The 21,895-nt window shown below is 33.3% G+C and overlaps 1 protein-coding gene across 8 annotated transcripts in view; it reads right to left on the bottom strand.

Annotated features, from left to right (window-relative positions):
• Nucleotides 1–21,895, bottom strand: part of ps (RNA-binding protein Nova-1-like protein passilla) — a 140,491-nt gene that overhangs the window by 65,802 nt on the left and 52,794 nt on the right. For 4 of the 8 annotated variants that reach the window (XM_085810135.1, XM_085810136.1, XM_085810137.1 and 1 more), the window contains one exon: nt 3,025–3,168. The exons of 3 other annotated variants lie outside the window; for them this stretch is intronic. In XM_085810135.1, the coding sequence (XP_085666261.1) occupies nt 3,025–3,168 (144 nt within the window). Of the gene's footprint in view, nt 1–3,024; nt 3,169–21,895 lie in introns of those variants that run through there. One more of the 8 variants, XM_035354128.2, reaches the window with a different exon arrangement.

Below are 21,895 nucleotides of genomic sequence, written 5' to 3'. Positions count from 1 at the left end.
TTATCTTGTTGGAAAATGGCCCCAGGTGCAATGAAGGGTAATGCAATCAGCCACAGGATGGTATCAATATATCGTTGAGCTGTTAAAGATGTACAGAGGATGAATAAAAATGACTTGCTGTCATAAGAAATAACGCCCCACATCATCGCACCAGGATTTATGGCTGTATGCCTTTGTAAAACAAAAATTTGATTGGGACCGCTGGCCCCGTCGTCTACAGACACGAACAGGGTGGTCATCTGCTTCAGTGGAGTGGAGTGGAGCGGGAATCATCACTGAACACAATACAATGTCAGTCTTATGGCAGCCATGATGATCAGCTGCAACACCATTCCAGACGACTCCGCCGAAGTTGTGGGGTCAAAGGTAAACGTCTTAAACACCTCTGTGAGCATAACCCCGCCTTAGACACACCCCGTGAGATGGTGGACGGTACCACTGAAGGTATAGACATGGCTGTAATGCGCTGAATAGTCGACAATGATTCCTTTGGGGCGGTTCGGGCCTGGCAAACAATCAATTGCCTTGCATTTATGCTCCTTGGCCTTCCAGAGACTTCATTTCATGAGCAATTTCCTTGTAGCAACCATTGCTGCCAACATCTTTGCTCAGCAGTGTTTGTACTCTGCAGGTGGCGGCCTGTTGCTCGGTATGACCACCCAGCTTCATGCAACCCTACAATGCGACCACGTCCGAAGTTGTTTAGTTGTCTGTAAGATCTTCAAGATCGTCATTATGGCATTTTCAGTTGCTTTTTACGGAATTAGAATTGCTGTTGTAATGACATCTCTAGTTGCAGCAACAAAAAAAGATAAATTTTCTGCCTCTGTTATTTGTTTTATACTTTGCTAATTGCGCACTAGAAATGCACGCTATGATCACAATTCCTGTTCATTTGCCTTGAAACTTTGATCATTTACATGTTGGAGCAAGATGTTTTTGTATACCAAATTTCGTCACGATCACAAAAGTCTTGGAGGTTCGATTTTTTTGCAATAGGGTGTACATTCAATAATGTTCCAGTTCAGTATCTTGGTTTCTGGTAATTACATATTAACAACAACAGAAAATTAGGCTTGCTTTAATTTATATGTTAGAACCAATAACTCTTTCACATCCAGAGGACCAAATATGTTTTCCTCAAACATTGAAAACGTCCATGTGTACGAATTTCTCTTGCAATGTTTTCCTCCCCCCCCCATGACAAGCAGAATGCTACAGCACTAACAATAATCCACTTAAGTGACAATTTCTTTTATGGGCACTTTCACCACTGTGTGCAGTTTCCCCTTGGACTGCAACTTTGGCATTAATAGCTAAACATTGATAGTAAACAAAGGAAAAAGAAGGTACATTAAAATAACAGAACTACTTTTAGTCACTTCAAAAAAAATGATTGGCATGCCATTTAACTCCTCCTCAAAGCAACGAATAATGATGTGATGGAGAAAAGCACTAGGTAGAAAATGATTCAGGCATTCAGGCGACATGCCGATGTCTGAATGGTCAGGTGTTTTGGGTGACTTTGATCCAAAAGAGTTAATCCTCATTACTATTATAATGCACTTTGTGAATGATATCTATTATCTTACAATACTATTCTAGAAATACTGAAAAATAAAAAGTGTTGACTACAGCTTCAACTTCTCAGATTGCTACCAGAATCCACATGACAACAAATGCTTCTAAATATATTCAATAAACTTTTAGGTTAGCATAAAGCATTTTGGCATTTCATAAAATTAATAGCTTTAGATTAGATCTAATTAAGTCTCCATTTTTTAATATAACTTGGAATAAATTATTCAAAAATTTCTGTTAATTCTGTGCTGCTAATTTATTTCATCAAATTCATATAACATCTTTTTATAGAAATAATAGTGGCAGTTTTACTTGGCCCTATGAAATGGGACGGGGATGTGTTAAATACAGTACAAAGTCCATAATTCAGACATCCATTATACGGAATGATCTATAATCCGGACCTCAAAGCCACAAACTTACGCATGCGCGTAAAGTCAATAAAGTGTTTACACATATGCGCTTCCAATAGTGGAGAAAATGACAGAGAGGTTATTGAAGACGAAAGAATTTCCATTGACAAGTTAGTCGGTATTCTCGACACAGCAATTACAGGACTTGAACAGTAGAACTTTGTAACTAAACAAGAAATTATGTCTGTTTATAGAAGAAAGAATTAAAGAGAAAGTATTAGCACAAAAAACGAAGCAACTTAAACAACTTACATTGAAAGAAATGTTTAATAAAGTAAACAAATAAATATTAAGCTTGTTTTTTGTAAATTTTGATACCCTTTAGATCATAATTGCTCTTTATTTCATAAATTTAATTGTATAATTTCTGCATGCCATCTTACCAAATTTAAATTGATGATCTATAATCCGGAAAAACACTTAATCAGGAATCGCCAAAGTCCCGATGAGTCTGAATTACGGACTTTGTACTGTAATTGGAATGACATACGACTTTACAAAATTCAGAGATAGTAAAAAAACTATTACTACATCAGACTACTACCAGATATTCTGAGCTACTCAATCAAACAGTCATAACTCACCTGAAATATTCATTTGCTGACTTTTACAAGCATTCTCATAGCTTTAAAGACAATTACTAATTTGAAGGTGCAACAACAAAGTAGATAAACTTCCAGAGAAGAAGACATTTTCTTCCTTTGCATTTTAGCAGTTTATATATAAACATTATTTTTATCTCTTTTTCAGAAGCATATGACTGGATTTTACTAAATTTTGAATTAGCAAGATAAACAAAGTTGCATTACATTTCTGAACTCGATGAATATAGTTCATTCTTATCTTTTAATTGCATTCAATTGCTTAAAGTTAAAATTCATGTTGAAAAATTATGAATTACAGAACAATGAATTATCATAGTGAAAAACTGAGTAAAAATACAGAAAAGAAAGGAAATTTTTATCACAAAAATAAAGATTCCACTTAAAATTTCATAAATAATAATAATAAAATGTTATTTTATACTTACCTGGATAAAAATCTGTTGCTTTTGACATTTTAACTCTAGCCCCAGCCTCTTTTTGTAATTGGGCAATGGTCTCGCCCCCCTTACCAATGATAGCTCCCGCAGCAACAGATGGGACGAGTATTTTGAAGTGATAAGTCCCATTTGCTAGATAACAATATTTAAAATTTAAGTTAAAGAAATAAAAAAAAAATAAAAAAAAAATAAATAAATAAAAAAAAAAAAAACATGTTAAAACAAGCATGTTCACTGAATGAAATTACATTTAAAATTAAAAATCATGTTACATTTCCATAAAAATATTTTTAAAAAAGGCTAGAAAGCTAAGCGATGAATTTTTTATTTTCTTGCAATAAATAGAAAAGACAACTTTGTCTAAATTTATAATTTTCACTTGACGAAAATATATCACAAGCTAGTAATGAAATTCCAACTACATAAAAAAGTATTTCTCAAATGCAAGTATGTCTCACACTCTTGTTTCTAGTTTTTACACTAATAAAAACTGTAAATTAGTAAATCAGTGATACTAATTAGTATAAAAATAATCTTTATTCATCTGCCAGCTGGTATTTTACTCATGGAGTATTCTGGCTACTGCAAAACACACAAGGGCTATCTGCCTAACAAAAGGTTTTTTTTTAAAGAAAAAGTGGGATGCATTCATGTTAAATATGAGAGAAAAACATAAAAACTCTGATGCAACTAGCCTATTTACTAGGAATTGAACCCATATTTAAAAATGAACTATACTAGTAAGTTTCAAAGAAGCAGCTTCTATCAATGTAATTTCAGTATATACAGTACAAAGTCCAAAATCCGGACGTCCATAACCCGGAATGATCTAAAATCCGAACCTCAAAGCCTCAAACTTTTTTTTTTATGCTTTACACATACATTTTATGCTTTTTTATGCATTTAATTTTTCCTTCCATAATAAAACGTGGAGATTTTCACTTAAAACTTTCAATTCTTGATTTCACTAAGGCACTAAATAAAATACCTCGGTATGGAAAAACAATCATGTAAGCATAAATTTGTGAGATTAATAATTTGGCTCCGCAGCTGAGTGTCTGCTTGGTATACATCTCAAACCGAAACATTCACCTATTTTATATCCCTGATGCCGACTTGGCGAGTCATTATTTATTATATTTTGCTTTCATTGCCGCATGTTTATCAATACATGACAGCTTCATTAATAACTTATGAAATTATGTGTAAACTTTTTTCTTATATTAGTAATTGAATAGCAAGAGTATGGCAAGCTTTTATGCTAACATTATGCTTGGCGATGATTATAATGCTGATTTTGTTGACTGACTTTGCTTATCACAGTAACTTCCTAGATAGTATATGCGAAGACCTATCCATCTGCAGTACTGAGATCTTACCCTCAGCTCAGTTTTTTGCCTATGCTATGTTCAAGAAAAGTTATGCGCTGTTGCTATGATGTTAAACTCAGGATGAGGCTCATGCCCAGGTGCCTGACTACATGTGACTTGCACCTAAGAAATGCTGACGAGGAAAAGGTCAACAAAAATTTCTTTTCATATGCTAAAAATAGATTTTGTTATTGAAACTCATAGGCTAAAAGATTACATTTAGTGCTATTTTAATTAAGAATAACTGATAAAATTATTCACCATAAACCCAGAAGCGACGGCAGAATATGTCGGCACCAGACGGCAGAATTTAGGGAAGACAAAAATTTTGGAATTTGGGGAAGCAATTTGAGCAAAATTAAGGGATGGGAAGTTTTTTATAATGCAAACTTTTCATATTCTCGACACAGCAATTACAGGAACTTTGAACAAGAAATTATGCCTGTTTATAGAATTAAAAGAGAAAGTATTAGCACAAAAAAACGAAGCAATTTAAACAACTTACATTGAAAGAAATGTTAAACAAATAAATATTAAGCCTTTTTTTTTTTTTTTTTTTTTGTAGTAAATGTTGATTCCCCTTAGATCATAATTGCTCTTTTTCATAAATTACAATTTCATATTTTTAATTGTATAATTTCTGCATGCCAACTAACCAGATTTAAATTGATGATCTAATATCCGGAAAAATCCCAAATCCGGAATCGTCGAAGTCCCGACGAGTCCAGATTTTGGACTTTGTACTGTATCATATATTGGGGAAGGGGGAAAAGAGGAATGGCCATAAAACTTCCTAAAACAGACACCTTGTAGAAACTGGCAGACATGCTAAAGTTGAAATGCCTCCGGCAGAATTAACAACTGAAGAATTTTAATAAGTTACTAGAATATTTTATCTAAAAATATATATTGTTTAAGCTTATCACAATGCCGAACATAATACTGCAATCTGCCTATGTAGTGTCGCTTCAGTTCCGTTAAGTTTCTAATGAAATTTAGTTAGAGCGGAATGGCAACACCTTCTAGTCTCCGCGAAGAACGAAGTAAACAAACTTCGAGTTTTTGTCACGCGATGCTACGTGCATGTAAAATGTAAATAAATCTTATGAATAAAAATCTATAATATCGTAAGGAATAAAATATTGGTTCCATAGGAGTCAGAAAAGTGTTATTTTTCTATATTTGCACACCAGACACTTCACTGGTGTATCCCGGCGTGATCGAATTCTACAATGGCTGACGAAGACGAAACCGAAATTAAAGGAACAACCGCATCTGTCGCCAAGGTAAGCGTTAAAGTTCCTCCTTTTTGGAAGCCAGATCCTAAAATATGGTTTATTCAACTAGAAGCACAATTTAGAAATGCAAAAATTAGTGCAGATCAAACAAAATATGATTATGTTATAAGTTCCATTGAACCCGATATTTTGTCACAGGTATCTGATATTTTGCTAAGTCCACCACAAGATAATAAATATGAGGCAATTAAAAATAGACTAATTTCATTATATGCTGATTCAGAGACTCAAAAAACCCAAAAATTACTGAGTGAGTTAGAATTGGGTGACAAAAAGCCATCTCAATTACTGTGTGAGATGCGTAATTTGGCTGGCGATAAAGTAACAGATACTTTCCTAAAAACATTGTGGCTACAACGTTTACCCGTTAATATGCGTAGCATTATATCTGTTAGTAGTGAAGATTTGTCAAAAGTGGCTACAATGGCCGATAAGATTTGGGAATTAAACCCTGTTACTCCCCAAATAGCTGCTGCATCATCCATAACGGTAAAAAGTAAAAACGGAAGTGATTGAAATTTTACAAAAACAGGTTAGTGAATTTAGCTTCCAAGTTCTGCAAAATAGAATTTCTTATTACAAACATAAATGGAGAAAAGGTAGCAAATAACAAACCTGTGGTATGTTATTAAATTTGATCTATAATTCATTTACTGAATGAAAACTCACATTTAAGCAGGAAAAGTTATGCAGTACAAAGTCCAAAATCCGGATGTCCAACCTCTGAACAACCACACAAAAAATATATAAATAAAATAGTAAAAAAGTATCCCTTCTTTTACAAAATCTAGGCGTGGAAAACATATTACTCAACAAAAAGAAACAGCACTGCCGTAAATGGGATTCTTCTCCCGATTGCGATTCCCGCATATCGCTTTCAGACACCTGCTCGCTAGGGAGTCGCACCATAGCCAGACATCAATACACCGACGGCAGGACACAATCCCACTTTGGCCCTTGAAAGGTCGGGGGGGGGAAAGAAGTGCACCGAGGCCGGCATTATTTATTTTGTCGTCCGGTGTAATATCTGCAGGTCTTGAGTTCTGCTGAGCAATGCTTCTCCTAAATTCTAAAAATTTTGTCCTCAATTTTTGTTGTTCGGTGCGGCCACACCGGCTCTGTTGGGGAGTTAGAATTTGATCTAACAATAAGCGAAGACTCGATGTCGGCATGTCTATATGTTATCTTAAACAGATTGAAACTGATGATTTAAAATTCGGAGTCGCTGAAGTCCCGATGACTCCGAACGTCAGACTTTGTACTGCATTCCCTTTTATGCTGTTATCACATCTATAGACGCGCGCGCTTACCCGGGACAATTCCGAGAAACGAGATTCTAGTAGCACGGCTTTAAGCGGCAGGCTTCCGAGAAATGTTTCGTCTAGCTAGGAGGAACGTGTCCCGGCTACGAGCACCATTTTAAAACTTTTCCCAAAATGTTCCGGCTGGAGACGTGTTCCTCGAACGTTCAACCAATCAGACGAAAGGTCAGCTTCTGAAGGATCACGGGTAACTTTCAATATGGCGATGGCTCTCACTGTGAAGTGATGGACGGTGGAAATAGAGGCCGATTTAATTATTGCTGTTTTGTTGTAATACAACTGCCCGAGTCATTTTTTAAATGTGTATATATTCATTAAATATATAATCGTGGAAATTTCAGAGTTGACATTATTTTACGACGTTCTTGCATTTCGGATTTGTTTACAAATTGTTCGTAGCCAAAAGTTCGCCAAATTTGTCGTATTTCGTGCTGATCGTGTATTATAACACTGTTATATAATAGAATTTTATTTCTTAAATTTAAGTTGAATAATTTTTTAAAACCCGTTTGTATATGCGCGGCTTTTCTCCTAATTACTTATCTTTTAAATTGTTAACTGCATAATCAGTGACACATTTTAAACAGCATAAAAGATGCATAAAAAAGAAAAGCATAGCTTATGTAATAATGAGAATACTCATTAAATTTGTCTATTATTTTCATGTTATTAATGAAATACTTTTTGAATTATAAATACATTAGAAACTATACTTTTATTGGAAATGCTACATATTGAAACATTGAAAATTTATGGATTTATTATTATGCATGATGAAAAACATTTGTATATACATTCATTAATATAAATCTTATTCATTACATTAATACTAATAAATATATATTAACAACTTCTAAAACATCGCATCTCTCTATCTGTATGTAAATATATGACTTATTAGATGTGTATATATATATGTATGTATGAAAACAAAAATGACCATTGCCAAGAAGTTTATTTGAAGTTACTTTTAATTCAGATAACGATTATGTAATTGGCAGCAACTATAGTTATCAGTTCTTTGCAAATTATTATGGGTATGTAATAATCAGTTGAAAAATAATTGATGAGTATTTGAGTACTAAAGAGTGTACACATTTTGTTATTGGGTTAATTCATAATTATATCATACGTATGATCTACGTAATAAAAACATGACTAATAAATAATAAGAAATGTAACAGCTGTGCATTTATAACATTTGATTACTTAAAACAGCGCTCAACTGATTATCACCTTCATGTCTGTTTACATAATGAATTGCACTTTCCAATTAAGTGCACGGGCCTACTAGTGGCCGAAGCGTCGTTGAACACTGGTAGTTCTGTCTCAGGTTAGAATGCCGCGAACGGGCTGGCTACATGACGTTTCCTTGGTTTGCCCCATTTGTAACTGGTATACGAGCCAGTTTTAAAAAATCTTCTACAAAGGGATCCCTCCTGTTGTTATCCCTCGAGGCTTTGCGGTAATCACATAAAACCAACTGAGCCCACCAGCGGCCGAGCGGTAAAGTCGCTGAACACTGGTAGTTCGGTCCGAGGTTCGAATCCCGCGAACGGGCTGGCTGCATGGACGCTTTCGTGGTTTTCCCCATGTGTAACGCGTAGACGAGCCAGTTTCCCTTAGAAAGTCCTCCCCGAAGGCATCCCTTCCCTTAGGCAGATAGCCCTAGTGGGCTTTGCTGTAATCTCAATAAATCAAACCATAAAACAAACTCATGATGTGAACACCTAATTTCTAGAGTTGGTATAATTAATGTGTTTTAGGTATATTACCAAGTGTTCTATGGGACAGTAAACAACTCGCACATGTTTGATTGCTCATGTATTCATATGCTTTATTTGATCTTCATTTTGCTGAATGGTATCTGCTGGCTGTGAGGAGGTAAATATCAGCCATATAGATTTTTGTCATTTGAATGGACAGAACAGTAATTATGAGCCATAAAATTAGTCAGAAAATGCTTTCACCAGGTCACAAATTTTCCAGTGAGCCATCAAATTTTCATTGAAATGCAGACAACAGAAAATACACATAAGCGATGTGTGATAAATAGACTTATCCGGCACATGTTTTTAAACTATTCTTAGAGTGTATACAGAATTTGGCTATTACTGATGTAATTGATTGCTATAACCAGAAGTGTGTTTATCTGTTACATGAAGTGCCAGAGTGGAGATCAAAGTGATCAACTTGATAGCAATCACCTTTCTATTATCTTCCATTACTAACAATAAATTTTAAAACGAAAAGCGTGTGAGCGATTCAAAACAACACGAAGAAGCGAATGTCACTTGAAAGGAAACGTCATTTTCGCCAATCTGAGCGATAACTGATTCTTGTTTGGCTTTCAGCCTGTTTGCCAAGTGAAGATGGTAACCCTATTTCACCAAAGGCCGTTTCTCAGAACTGTTGCTACAAACGTTTTGTCCCGGCAACAAACAGCTAATGTGATAACGGCTTTTATGTACCCCACAACAACACACTGTTAAATGTAAAATACAAGCAATTCTTTCTACAATAGCATTTGCCTAGAACTAATTTGAATAGCAGGTTTCCCCGCCCAAAACTTTTACTGTGAACTTGCGCTGTTTCATAGTAAAAGTTTTGGGCACATTCCTTCTTTCTACACCTAGCTTTGTAACCTAAATACTTAAATTTCTGGCTATAAGGTACCTAAACATACTTTGTTTCATGGGATTTAGCTGGAATTAGTTTTCCGTTTTGATAGCAAAATGCATGCAGCATGAAAGCTGCAGTAAGATGCAGAAGTGCTTCTTATGATATGCAAGAAGCATTACACAGCCACTGGCAGGCACAACATAAAGGGACATGGAACCTACTTAATTTAGTTCGATAAACTTTGGCTCTCTGGCTTTTTTTTAACCTTTCAGAATTTAGCAAGTATTGAAATATCACTGAGGTGATTGTTTGCCAATTATATATTATTTAATAGGATATCAAATGTTGTATGAAGTTAAATCCATTTAGTGAGAATACAAGTTATTATTACTTGCACAATTGCTGCAAAGTTAGTTAATAATAATTTATTTCCTAAACAGTATTGATTAATTGATTATATTATCTCCTAAGTTTAATTAAAGTAGAATTATTTTAAAAGTGTGCATCCATACTGGTCAGTTATATTTTGTCTATGCTATTTTGTGAATTATTAGTTTTATTAAGTTTAAGACAATTCGGATAAATGTCGGAGTTTTCAATTTTACCAAAATTATTAATTGTAATAAGGTCATCAATATATCTGTAGGTGTGTTTGTAGTAATTTAACTCTTGTGGTTGTAGATTTTTTTGGAAGTTAAATTCTTTGACAAATAAAAAGATATTACAGATCGAGGTGCTGGAATGTAAGCCCATTGGCAATCCTCTGACTTGTTTAAAAAGTTGATGTAGTTATGAAAAAGTGTGCATTTTAGGTAGGTTTTCCATTTGTCAAGAGTCATGATATTGAGCATATTAGGGAAAAGTTTTGGTAGATCAAGTAGACTGGTATAGATTTCTTCTAGAGGAAGTGAGGTATATAAGTTTTCAAAATCATAGCAGTTAATGTTTTGGATGTTAATGGTATGAATGGTATTAATGACAGGAGTGTTATTATGAATGATCCAGCAATAGTTATGATTAGTGTTACAATCAGTGAAAATAAATTTACAGATTTTATTAAGTTGAATTGAAAAATAATAGTCTATATTTTTCTTGTAATTATTAGTTCCATTAGCTATAAATCTAAATTTTAATGGTGTTTTATGGAATTTGGGAATCGCATAAAGATTAGTAAATCTGTTGTAGTTTGCATTGAAAGTAATATTGAGTTTCTTATGAAATGTTTTAATCCTGTTTATTATAGATGTTTCTTTAAGGTTGGCTAATTGATAAGTAGTTGCGTTGAGAAGTTCTTTATGAATAATCTCAGTGTAGAATTGTTTTCATATAATGCTAAAGTTATTAGTTGCTTTATCTATTTTTGTAATAGTAAAAAGCTGTTTTAATTTATTAATATCTGATGTAAGTTGCGACCAATTCAGTGTACTTTTAAATTTGAGGTGACTGATTTCTGTGGATATGCGTTGAAGAATTTTAGTTTTCCATTTTAAGAAGGTATCTATGGGTAAATTCAGTTGATAGCTTGCTTTAACTATAAATTCGTTGATGTTGTTTTCGAAAGTCTTGTAACAGTAATTTGTAGTCATGTTTCTGACTGGTCTAAATTTTGTACCATAACTCATTAGTGTTTTTAGTTGATGGTTTTGTATGATATTCAGGTTGCCAGTAATTATGTGCTGGTGATGAGAATCTACGTAATTGCTGTAAATTGGTGTCTTACAACCTTTGAGATGGGCCTAGATATCATTGATAAATATTTTCCCCCCTTGCATCTTGACATTTCACATCTGTAAAAAACTCGAGGTTCGAAAACCATTCTGCTCTTTAATCTCGAAATGGCTTGTCAGTAAGTTCACGAGATCGAATAGTATTTATAAGCCTCATGATTACATCAAGCATAGGCTTCATGAATTCAATGCAGATTTACAAAGGACATCTTGAAGATCACTAAAATTTCCTACAATAGCTAGTTCCTTAAAAAAGGAAAGAAAAAGAATACTTTCTTTATTTAGGATAATTGTCAATAAATATAGCTTTCTAGGAAATTTTCAAGGGGAGATGTAAGTCTTGTTATACTAGTGTGTGCTCGATACACAACAAAAAGGCACTGGCTGGAGCTTAAAAATGCACAATATTAACGTCAATGAAACGAAATAACAGACTTCTACATGAATTCGGTTTCGGGACCAATCACGTGACATCGCTTTTCGTTTCGGCTCAAGCTCTATGCAATCTCTATTACATATTGTATATACAGTGGCGTAACATGGGTTTCAGCCTCCCCTTTGCTGCAAACAAACGAATAATTAATCTTGATTGTCCATCAATGATTCTATTAACACTACAAATCAGGGTTTCCAAAATTACGGATATGTAAATTACTTAACTGTTAACGAATTTACGAGTTTAAGTTACGTAACTAAATTGTCACCGTTTTTAGAAAAAAATGGATATGTAACAGCGAATAAAATTTGATTATAATATACACTATTATGATGATTTATGAACTATGATTTTTAGCAACAGTGATGACGAATTTCTGGGATTCTAAGAAACTCAGATGTATTTGCTAATTTTTTTAATGCAACAATTCCGCTTTCATTGTATAAAGTGTTGTCATTAAAATAGGTAATTAATCCATTTCTGTCTAAGTATTTTTCCCAAGTTTTAACCTGATAAATCACTGCGCGTCTTACAGGCCAGGAAATTGAGGTATAGTATAAATCGCCCTTCATTTCGTATCAGTGCCGACGATTTCGATGAAAAAAGGGTACCTTTTTAAAAACAAACTTCTTAACAAAGAAAAGCCGTTTTATGTACAGCATAATGTCTAATAATACCGTCAAATTAAACAGTAATCTTGACTTCAATGCTTTTGTATGCACTTCTTGAATTGATTAATAAATGTAAATTTGTAATTTAAAAAAAAATATATTTTATTTAGTTACATGGTAGTTATATGGTATAGACCCCCCCCCCCCTCCTCTCAGAAAAAAGCGTTTTGCTCCTCGATCGCAAAAATTTCTTGATTTTCCATTACTTAACCAGTGGAATTTCCTAGTTCACCCCCACTAAAATTACAGCTCTGCGACAACAAATGAGTGAAATATTTGCAGCTACCTACACATAAATTGAATGTTTATTTTAAAATAAAATATTTCCTAATTTTTATATCCCTTTTCTAGTTTATATGAAATTTCAAAATTTAACGATATCAGTTAATGAAATACTTGCAAGTAATATAATGGTTCTGCGAAATATATTCTTGATTCCAAACTCTTACTGCTAGGCATCAGCCCATCGCTCTTAGAATACATTATTAGTCCAAAGGGGCAATTTGCCCAGAAGGATTATTAATTTCATTTTGGCATTTTGCGTTGAAAACTATAAACGGAGAATCACTTTTCAAATTGTTGCCACCAAATATTATCGCCCTGTATTATATTTAAAGAAATTAAATAATGAAGAGTCTACATGAATGTATATGTATGTTTCTCGCTTATGATAAAACGACGGTACTTAGAGCCATCAAAATCTGAATAACGTAATCTTCCATAGAATAGCGGCGTGTGGAAGCCCTAATTTGAATTTAAAATTTGTTTTATTATCGATTTCATATTTTATAACACTTCAATGAATTTTTGATTAACAAACTCAGCGATTTCAAAGCGAGCAATGGCAACACTGTACGGAAAAAAAAAAAAACATTTTTATCTCCAGCGCGCGATATATATTCCTGATATACTGATATTAAATGAGACCAAAAAACACTTTTCTTTTAAAATACATCTTCCCTTATGATCCCTGACACAGCCGTTTACTTTCCCCTTCTGTAATTAACATCAGTCTCTTGCTCTTGACCGCATTTGCAAAGCCACCACTACATTCACCATGGAGGTATAAACCTCCATGACACTTACAGAACAGCGATTTCCCGGTTCCGTCACAGATTGAATAATAAAAAATTCCGGGCTCATTTTAATCGAACCGAATTGCAGGTGGGACAAAAATATGAAAAAAAAGATAAAAATTTTTAGTACAGATTACGAGATATTATTAATTATTGTGAAATTTTGCCGCACCTAAAAAGTGCCACCTGGGGCGTGCTGTCCCCACTTCCCCCCGTCACGCTGGGCCACTGTGTATAGAGTACTATTTAATGCATAATATATATTGTATAGTAATATCGTAAATTTAACATATCTTTTAATTTGCGACAAGCCGTAGTTTGCCCATCCCTGTTGTATGCTCTTTACTATTCCGGACATATCTGTGGTACCAACATAGCCTTAACCTCTCAAGTATTTCAAATCTAAGCCAATTATACAAAGTTATCTATAACGGTATTAGCCGAATCTCCGCGTGTCGACACTGCAGGTAAGAATCCTATGAAATTTGTCACAAATTTTTTTGTTCTTCCAAGTTTTACTTATCTCACACAAATAACAACTTGGTCTAGATAAGAAATACTGTAGTTTTTATCAGCTATAATTGAAAAACATTTGCTTGCATTCGCTTTTTCAAAGTAATTTTATTCCAGGCATTTATGAATTCGTTTTGCAATTTTGGCGAAATTTATGTTGCGTTATTGCTACAGGATTCTAAATGACTTTTTAATAAGTCATCTCCTGCATCTGTTCAAAATCTGAAGACTTCGCAAAAGTTTCCTACATTTTGATGAGCTTCAACAATATTAAAGATTCCTTTACTCAGAATCCCGATGATTTCTCGATGGAAATCCATTTCTCCCCCAGATCATTGTTTTTATTTTCGAATAAACGTTCTTCAAATTCCTTTAGTTTGATCAACGCTGACAATTAATTTTATCAGACGTGCTTTAGCTAAGAACAAATTTTTTAAAATTATTTAAATTAAGTTTAAAGAAAAGAGGAAATTAATGTACTTGTTTTAGCAAACTACTACCTGATATTCAGAAATGTAAAACGAATGGCATTTTCTGCCATTCGCTCGTAAAGAAATAAGCAACACCTTTTACCTGAGGATAGTATAATGACATTTTCTCTTTAAAAGAGAAGGGGAGCATTCCCGAAGTAACATGTTCCGAGGTCCTAAAGAACATTAAGTGTTCGTTTCTGAATTTTTTATTTTCAAGGGCAATTTTTGTAACTGAAATCTCAGCTGGGCTTGGGGTTCGACTCAAACGTTAAGAGCATGACCGTAGGTGGCTCTTCTATGGCCCTTCAATGTATGTTGAATTTGAATCATTTGATTAATATACCCCGATCAATTCTTGGAGCGCGTTTTTAATAAATGTAAGCAATACCTATTCACTAGACTGATCATTACATGTTCTTACACTAACAAGGCCGGCACTAAATAACAACAATATTGGCTTCCCTGCCTTGTGAGACTTAACCACATTACAGGACCACTCCCTCTTTAGGACAAGTCACAGAGGTTCAACCTCCGCTATTGCCCCTCCAGGAGAGTGGCGCACCACCTGGTATTCCCCACTGGTCGAACTGGAATCAAACGACCAGCATTGGTCGTTTGCTTTGCTACCTGCCAGTGGCAGTGGGTCATTACCTATCGAACCGGGGGGGGGGGGCACTACTCTCCCGACTACTAGAGCCATACCACTCAGGACTTGCCAGACCCTGAGGCCGGCCAATAAGTGACCTTTCCAAGGGCCTTCAGAACCACCAAGTTCATAAATTTCATACCCCCATGGCCGAGACTGCCTAGGTACAGAGCCTAGCCAGTAACTTCGCAGAATTCTCGACGTCGACACCCCCCTGGGGGTCGGCACTAGAGCCTGTGCGACAGGTGTAGCCGCACCTGGCGGTATAACTGTTATTAGAATTCAGGATAGAATCGGCGGTATAACTTATTAGAATTCAGGAAAGAATCGGACAAAGAATTTTGTATTCGCGGCCTTTGCACCGGCCCTCTTCACTGTTTAGTGAATAATACGAATAAGCAGTGACCAAATAGGGACATGTGATTTCTTCTGATAAGAGAGAAACTCGAGAATAACGCAATCCAAAAAGACCTCCTTCAATAAAAAATTAACAAAATAATGGCACCTTAGTTTTATGAATTTTTTATATAAGAAAAAGTTTGGACGAGTGCATTTGGTTCTTTGCACCCGCCCTAGGGAAGCCACTGTGTCTACAGGACCTAAAAAGTCATCCTGTTCTGGAATGCATCATACGAAGCAAAAAAACTCAGCAACAAATTTTTAGGGTCCCTAATAAACTGAAAAGATTCTGCATACAAAAAATAATTACCTAACTGGAACTACTATAATCAGTAGCAGTAGCTATGATGGTAGGAAGAGCGACGCTTACCGAAAAAGCATAAGTAAAGTTAATTATAAATTTGATATACTAGCAGACAAAAAAACTTGAGCTTTATACGGTACAAATTCTAAGGTCTGCAATGTCGACGATTCTGCATTTTATACCAGTTTAAATCTAGTACGATGACATGCATAAATATAAAATTAAAAATATGAAATAAACAACAATTTATGGCCTTAAGAAAATCAAAATTTACAATAACCAAAATTCTATTTACACCCCCCCCCAAATGTAAGTTGTTTATGTTGCTTCTTTTTTGTGCTAATACTTTCGCTTTAATTTTATTAGCTAGGCATATTTCTTGTTCAGTTATACTACTCAAGTCTTATGACTGCTGCATTAAGAACTCCCACTAAATTGTCATTAAATTTTTTTCATTCTCAGCAACTTCTATTCACTTTCTTCACTATCGGTACCGATATGTTCTGCATTTAGAATCATACTATAAATTGCGCCATCCGTTAGTTGATATGATTAGGACTTTATCGTCGCAATGGAAAATTACACACTCGGTTTTTGAGTCCATTTACTCATTAAATATTTTGACTTGAGCCATCAGCACTGGATCCGTCCGTCAATGGTATGCCCTCACCATGATGTTGTCTCCCAATTCAATCAACAGTTTTAGCATAGCAGGATTTTTCTACTAGTCATTGCAAGGGAAGTGTCAAACTTCACAAAAAAATTTAAAAGTTCTTTTATATATATATCATATGCAGTTGACTTCCAAATGCCATACTTCTCGCATAATTTTGCGAAGTACATGCCTTTATTAATTTTTCCTGCAATTCTACTTTTTACTTAATGGACACTGAAGAGGATTAGCAAATCCTACTTTAGTACCAGAATTAGGAACTCTTTTCGACATAACGAAGATTCAAACTTAAATTTTCATAAGACTGCTGCAATATGCTGGGAGGGAAAAAAACATCTGGGAATCAGTAGTGTTTTGGCTTAGCAAACGCTTAATAGTTAACTAGCATCCACTATATACTAATAGCAATGTATTATGATTGGCAACTAAAGAAATGCTGCTCCGCTAAATTTTGTTATGCTTCTATTGCGCGCTGCGGAATTTAAGTCTAAATTATATTAGTTTAGTTATTTTTTATACTTAGTCTATTTCCTCATTTACTTAAGGCCTATATGAGTCCAGAGTAAATTCATTCCCACACATGCTTATGCATGGGTTGTACACATTTCTGTACGTGGAAATTACGTATTGTTAATCAACAAAAAATAAAAATAAAAAAAAAATTAAGGACCTATCAGCAAATATGAACTGAACAAACAAAAGCAATTATCTACACTCGAACTCCCATTTCCTATTATTATATTTGTAATTTGTAAAAATAAAATAAATCTGCAAGTAGGATGCATTATTATTAAACCGAATATAATATATAAATTAATTATGAAACAAATTCAAGAATAGAATCTACTTCACATTTTTTTTCAAGTAATACGCAATAAATTATAAAATTTTTGGAAATACTTATATTTTACACTTCTAACAATATCACATATTTTAAAGAAGATCAGTGACTATTTAAATTTAATAAAAGTTAGCTTTATACCGATTCTTTCTTTTAAGTTTCATTTCATCATGTACTCATTCAGTCCAAAGGTATACGCAGATTTTACGTCTAGTGCAAGTTAAATTGAGAAGTAAAACAATAATAAGCATGATTTATAACAGAAGCTTGGCTGTTTCCTCTTGCTGCTTACTTAGAGAGAGAGCCACTGATCAGAATATACGTGAACGTCTGACGTTGAAACGGTTGACCAGTGCTGGAAGTTAGCCGTACTTTGTCTGACACAGTGTCATAGCTTTGTGTAGATTTGCTGAAGTTTTAAACCAGTTAATATACATTAATTTAGAAGTCAAACAATAAAAATCAGCGTTACATTTCCAAATTTTCACAGGACTAGTTTCGATGGTTTTACCGAACCAGTGAAACTAGTCCTGTGAAAATTTGCAAATATAACGCTGATTTTTGTTGTTTTGACTTCTAAATTAATACTTGTTTGGTGTGTTAGTTTAAAGACTTTTACAACAAAGTCAGGTCAGTGGTTATCTCAGGCGGTGCTCAGTATTTAATACGAAGTTCCAATACGCCATTGAAACACCAGGGGTGATATGTTGTTTAGTATCATTTTAAGTTCCATTAGATGTAAGGAATAAAGTTTTATGTTAATTTTTACATTTTTGTGTTTATGTTACATTCACAATACGGCTTAAGAAAAGACAATAACTCACCTTAGCATGCAAAGATAACTTTTAAGGGAAATCAGTTAGTTGCAAGTAATTAAATTACATAGCTAGAAATTCTTAATCATAATAGATTTACATGGATACAATTCTAATTTTTTTTTAATTTCTAAAAATATCGATTACAAAAGTACTATGAATATTTTACAGTTATAATTTATGATACTGATTCTAAAACTATATTCGTATAATTATACATTAAAAGATACGAAACATTTATGTTTTGTAGCAACAACAAAGAACAAAGTATTTATGGCTCTTTTTAATTTTAAAATTTTCCAAATAATTCAGCTAATTTACATCTATTTCCCTTTCTTTAGCATGTTCTCCACGTTTTTTTTTTTTACTCAATGTCAATGTTTCAACTAGTTTGTGCTTCACCTCCCAATTTATTCATGTTTCTCTAAGGCTTCTGAAGAATAATTTTCTTTTATAAAATCAATTTCTTCTTCAATGAGTTATCGTCTTCATTTTAGAATTTTCTGATTTAGTCAAAGACTTCTGTTATTTTAAAGAACTGCTTGTAATTAGAATGTATACAAAAAACTGTTAATCCTATTTCCTTTAGTACGAGTATTGAGAATAAATATGAAATGATATGATATAAGGGTCAGGGCTGGTGCCAGAGCCAATGTGGCAGAATTTTTAGAATTTAGGGCAGGCACAAAGGTATGAATGGTGCACCGAGACATATAAAATGAACTTGTAAGTTCATTTTATTTTATATGTCTATTTACATATAAAATGAACATTTTATATGTCTTATATTTTATATGTTAATTACAGTAGATATGTAAATTTAAGAAAGTGCTGGTTTTCAATTTCTTTGCTTGCTTCAATACTTGTGCCTAGTAGAAAGATAAGTAAATAAAGGGAAGATAAACATGTTAAGAGAAAGACTAGTTAGGTCAAAAGCTAGAAATTCATCCCAAATTTCCTAATGTCCATTACGTGTTAATACCATGGAGCCATTTTTCCATTCCTCACATTTTACTGGAATTGTAAGTCTATAAATCATCCAACTCTGTAAAAGCAAAGAGCTACATGATTTTTAAAAACGAAGTTCAGAAAAGAAAAGTGCTAACTGAATTCTCAAGAGAAAACTCATAAACGTTTAAATATTCTGACACAATTACATGGGAAAAACTCTTTATCAAGAAAAATATATATATAATATAATAAGATATGTAAAATTAATTTCAAAATAATTACACTCGCATTTCTGTTTTATTCTCAAAAGTGTTGCGGAAACTGTGCTTTATATTTACAGCATTTATTATTTTGTTTACTTTTCAAAATCAAAAGATTCCCAAGTCACAAAAATGAAAAGTAATCTCACTTTAAAACAAAATAAAATAAAAATGCTTTATTTTAACGTTATTTCTTAAATATAATTTTAATATAGTATCATTATTTTTATATTTATCAATGTCATTATGTTTGTAAAGAAAAATCGTTCCAGAAATTCGTAAATCTCCAAATAAAAAAATTTTGTTCACAATTTATATACTGATTTTGAAATCGCCAAACTTAACGCTACATAATAAAAGAACTCATATTTTTTTTTAAAAAAAGGAATTTTTTTCCGATGTAATACTTTATGAACTCTTCATTCCTCAAAGAGAAATAATTTCGAAATGTTTGTTTTTCAATCGAGGCTGGAATTCAAAGGTCCAATATATTAAGTAGAAGTAAAGAATTCAAATAGAAGAACCGTACGAAGCCTGTTAAGGATTATCTGAATAACATATTAGTTATTAATTCAAGCAGCACTAAATGCAATCTTTTGGCCGTCTGTAATTGTCACCGCGCGTGTAATGTAAACATAAAAGGTTAACATGCTGTTTGGTATTCGGTTGTTAATATTTAAAAAGAAAGTTCCAGGCACTACTGCATGAGTCATTTCTCGAGCTGCTAGTCACGTGGTGATGAAAGCAAAAAATGATTCGCCTAGTTGATGTCAGGAGTGTAAGATATTCCGAAGGTTTAAATTAGTGATGAACTTGAGTAAAATGCTTTAGTTTGAGATGTAACGCAAATAGACAACGACGGAGTAGAACTATTGATCATATAGATATAAATGGTTGTGCTTCTTCAACATCGAGACGTTTTATTCAGAGTTGAAATAAAATTAACAACTTCTTATTAAGAGTCATCGAACACGCTTAATATTGAAAAATATCTACTGCGCATGCGCGAAGCATTAAGTACATGCTAAAGACATACGTTCCTCTCGGAATCTTTTTCTTCCTTTTAGGGAAGGGAGAATTTTCTGCAGATATTAGATCATTCCGAAAATCTGACATCCGGTTTTCCGGCATTGCACTGTACTATAGCTGAGAGTGTAATCTTGCCTGTCAGCAAAGAAACTGTGAAACTCGTATTAAATGATAACAGCGAAAGCTCACCTGTTTCACAAAAGGTAATATTCATAATACTTCAGCTTGAATAGCATTTTTAACCTGACTGGATAATGAATTGGTATGTAAGCCCTGCTAGAGTGGCCAGTGAACTGAGCAAACAACGCTCCCATCTCGCAAACAATAAAATTACATCATACAATAACAATCAATTCGTTCGTTCTCTTTAGGAAAATGCATACTGCACCAAGAGTCAAAACTAACTTCCATAGCCATTCCTTTGTCAATCTACATTGTTTTTCAGCTGACTCATATTTCTTCAGATATCCAATGTTAGACAGGAGTTAATTGATATATTTAAGAAATGGTGATTACAATGTTCCCCTACTTGCAATCTTAGGCTGTTTTTTTAATGTCTTACTACTAAATTTATGTATGTTACCGGCAATGTATGAAATGTCGGCATTCTACAGAATACCTAGGTGTTATTAAACATAATCTAATATTTAATTTAATTATGAAACAAATTCAAGAATAAAATTAAGTTAATAAAATGTTCAAATAATTAGCATTACATTATAAAATTTCTTGAAAGATTTATATTCTACACTTAATAATAGTCCCACATATTTTATACATATAATTTTAATACCCATTAAAAACGCACTAAGAACTGTTTAGAGCAGATATACTTTGTGATATCGATTCTAAAATGATATTAATATATAATTATATATTAAAAGCTGCAAAACATTTACATTCTGTCGCAACAAAAAATATTTATGGGTCTTTTTAATTTGAGAATTTTTCACACATTTTAGCCAATTTACAACGATTTCCTTTTCTTCAGCATCTTCTCTAAGTTTATTTGTTTCAATAAATAAGTCAATGTTCCCTCTAGTCGATGCTTCATCTTCTAATTTATTAATATTTTCCTAAGGCCTCTGAAGAATAACTTTCTCTCTTTTATAAAATCAATTTCTTCTTTGTAAAGATCGTGACTTAAAGAGAACGTGAAGTATAAATAATAGGACAAGAACTTGCATTTTACGGTGTGGCAACAAGAAGAGGATTCGAAAGATTTTTATATATATTTTTTTTAGAGAGTTTAAGATTTTGAATATTTTAATAGTTGTAAGAGTTTTTAACTGAGTAGTTAAGAGTTTAAAATTTTGATAGTTTAGAGCTGCAGTATTTATTTTTTTTTTGGTTCTGTTTTAAAATTTAAATAAAAGTATTTTGTTTATTCTGAAAAATTAGCTTTATTCTTCCTGCAAGATTCAATATTCATT

This window comes from Stegodyphus dumicola, chromosome X2 (genome assembly GCF_044657685.1).
Source record: "Stegodyphus dumicola isolate Sdum_Otavi_A_Nest chromosome X2, ASM4465768v1".
In the NCBI taxonomy this organism is placed as follows: Eukaryota; Metazoa; Arthropoda; class Arachnida; order Araneae; family Eresidae; genus Stegodyphus; species Stegodyphus dumicola.
Note: the sequence above shows the minus strand (reverse complement) of the source record. Positions and strands in the feature narration are given on the sequence as shown.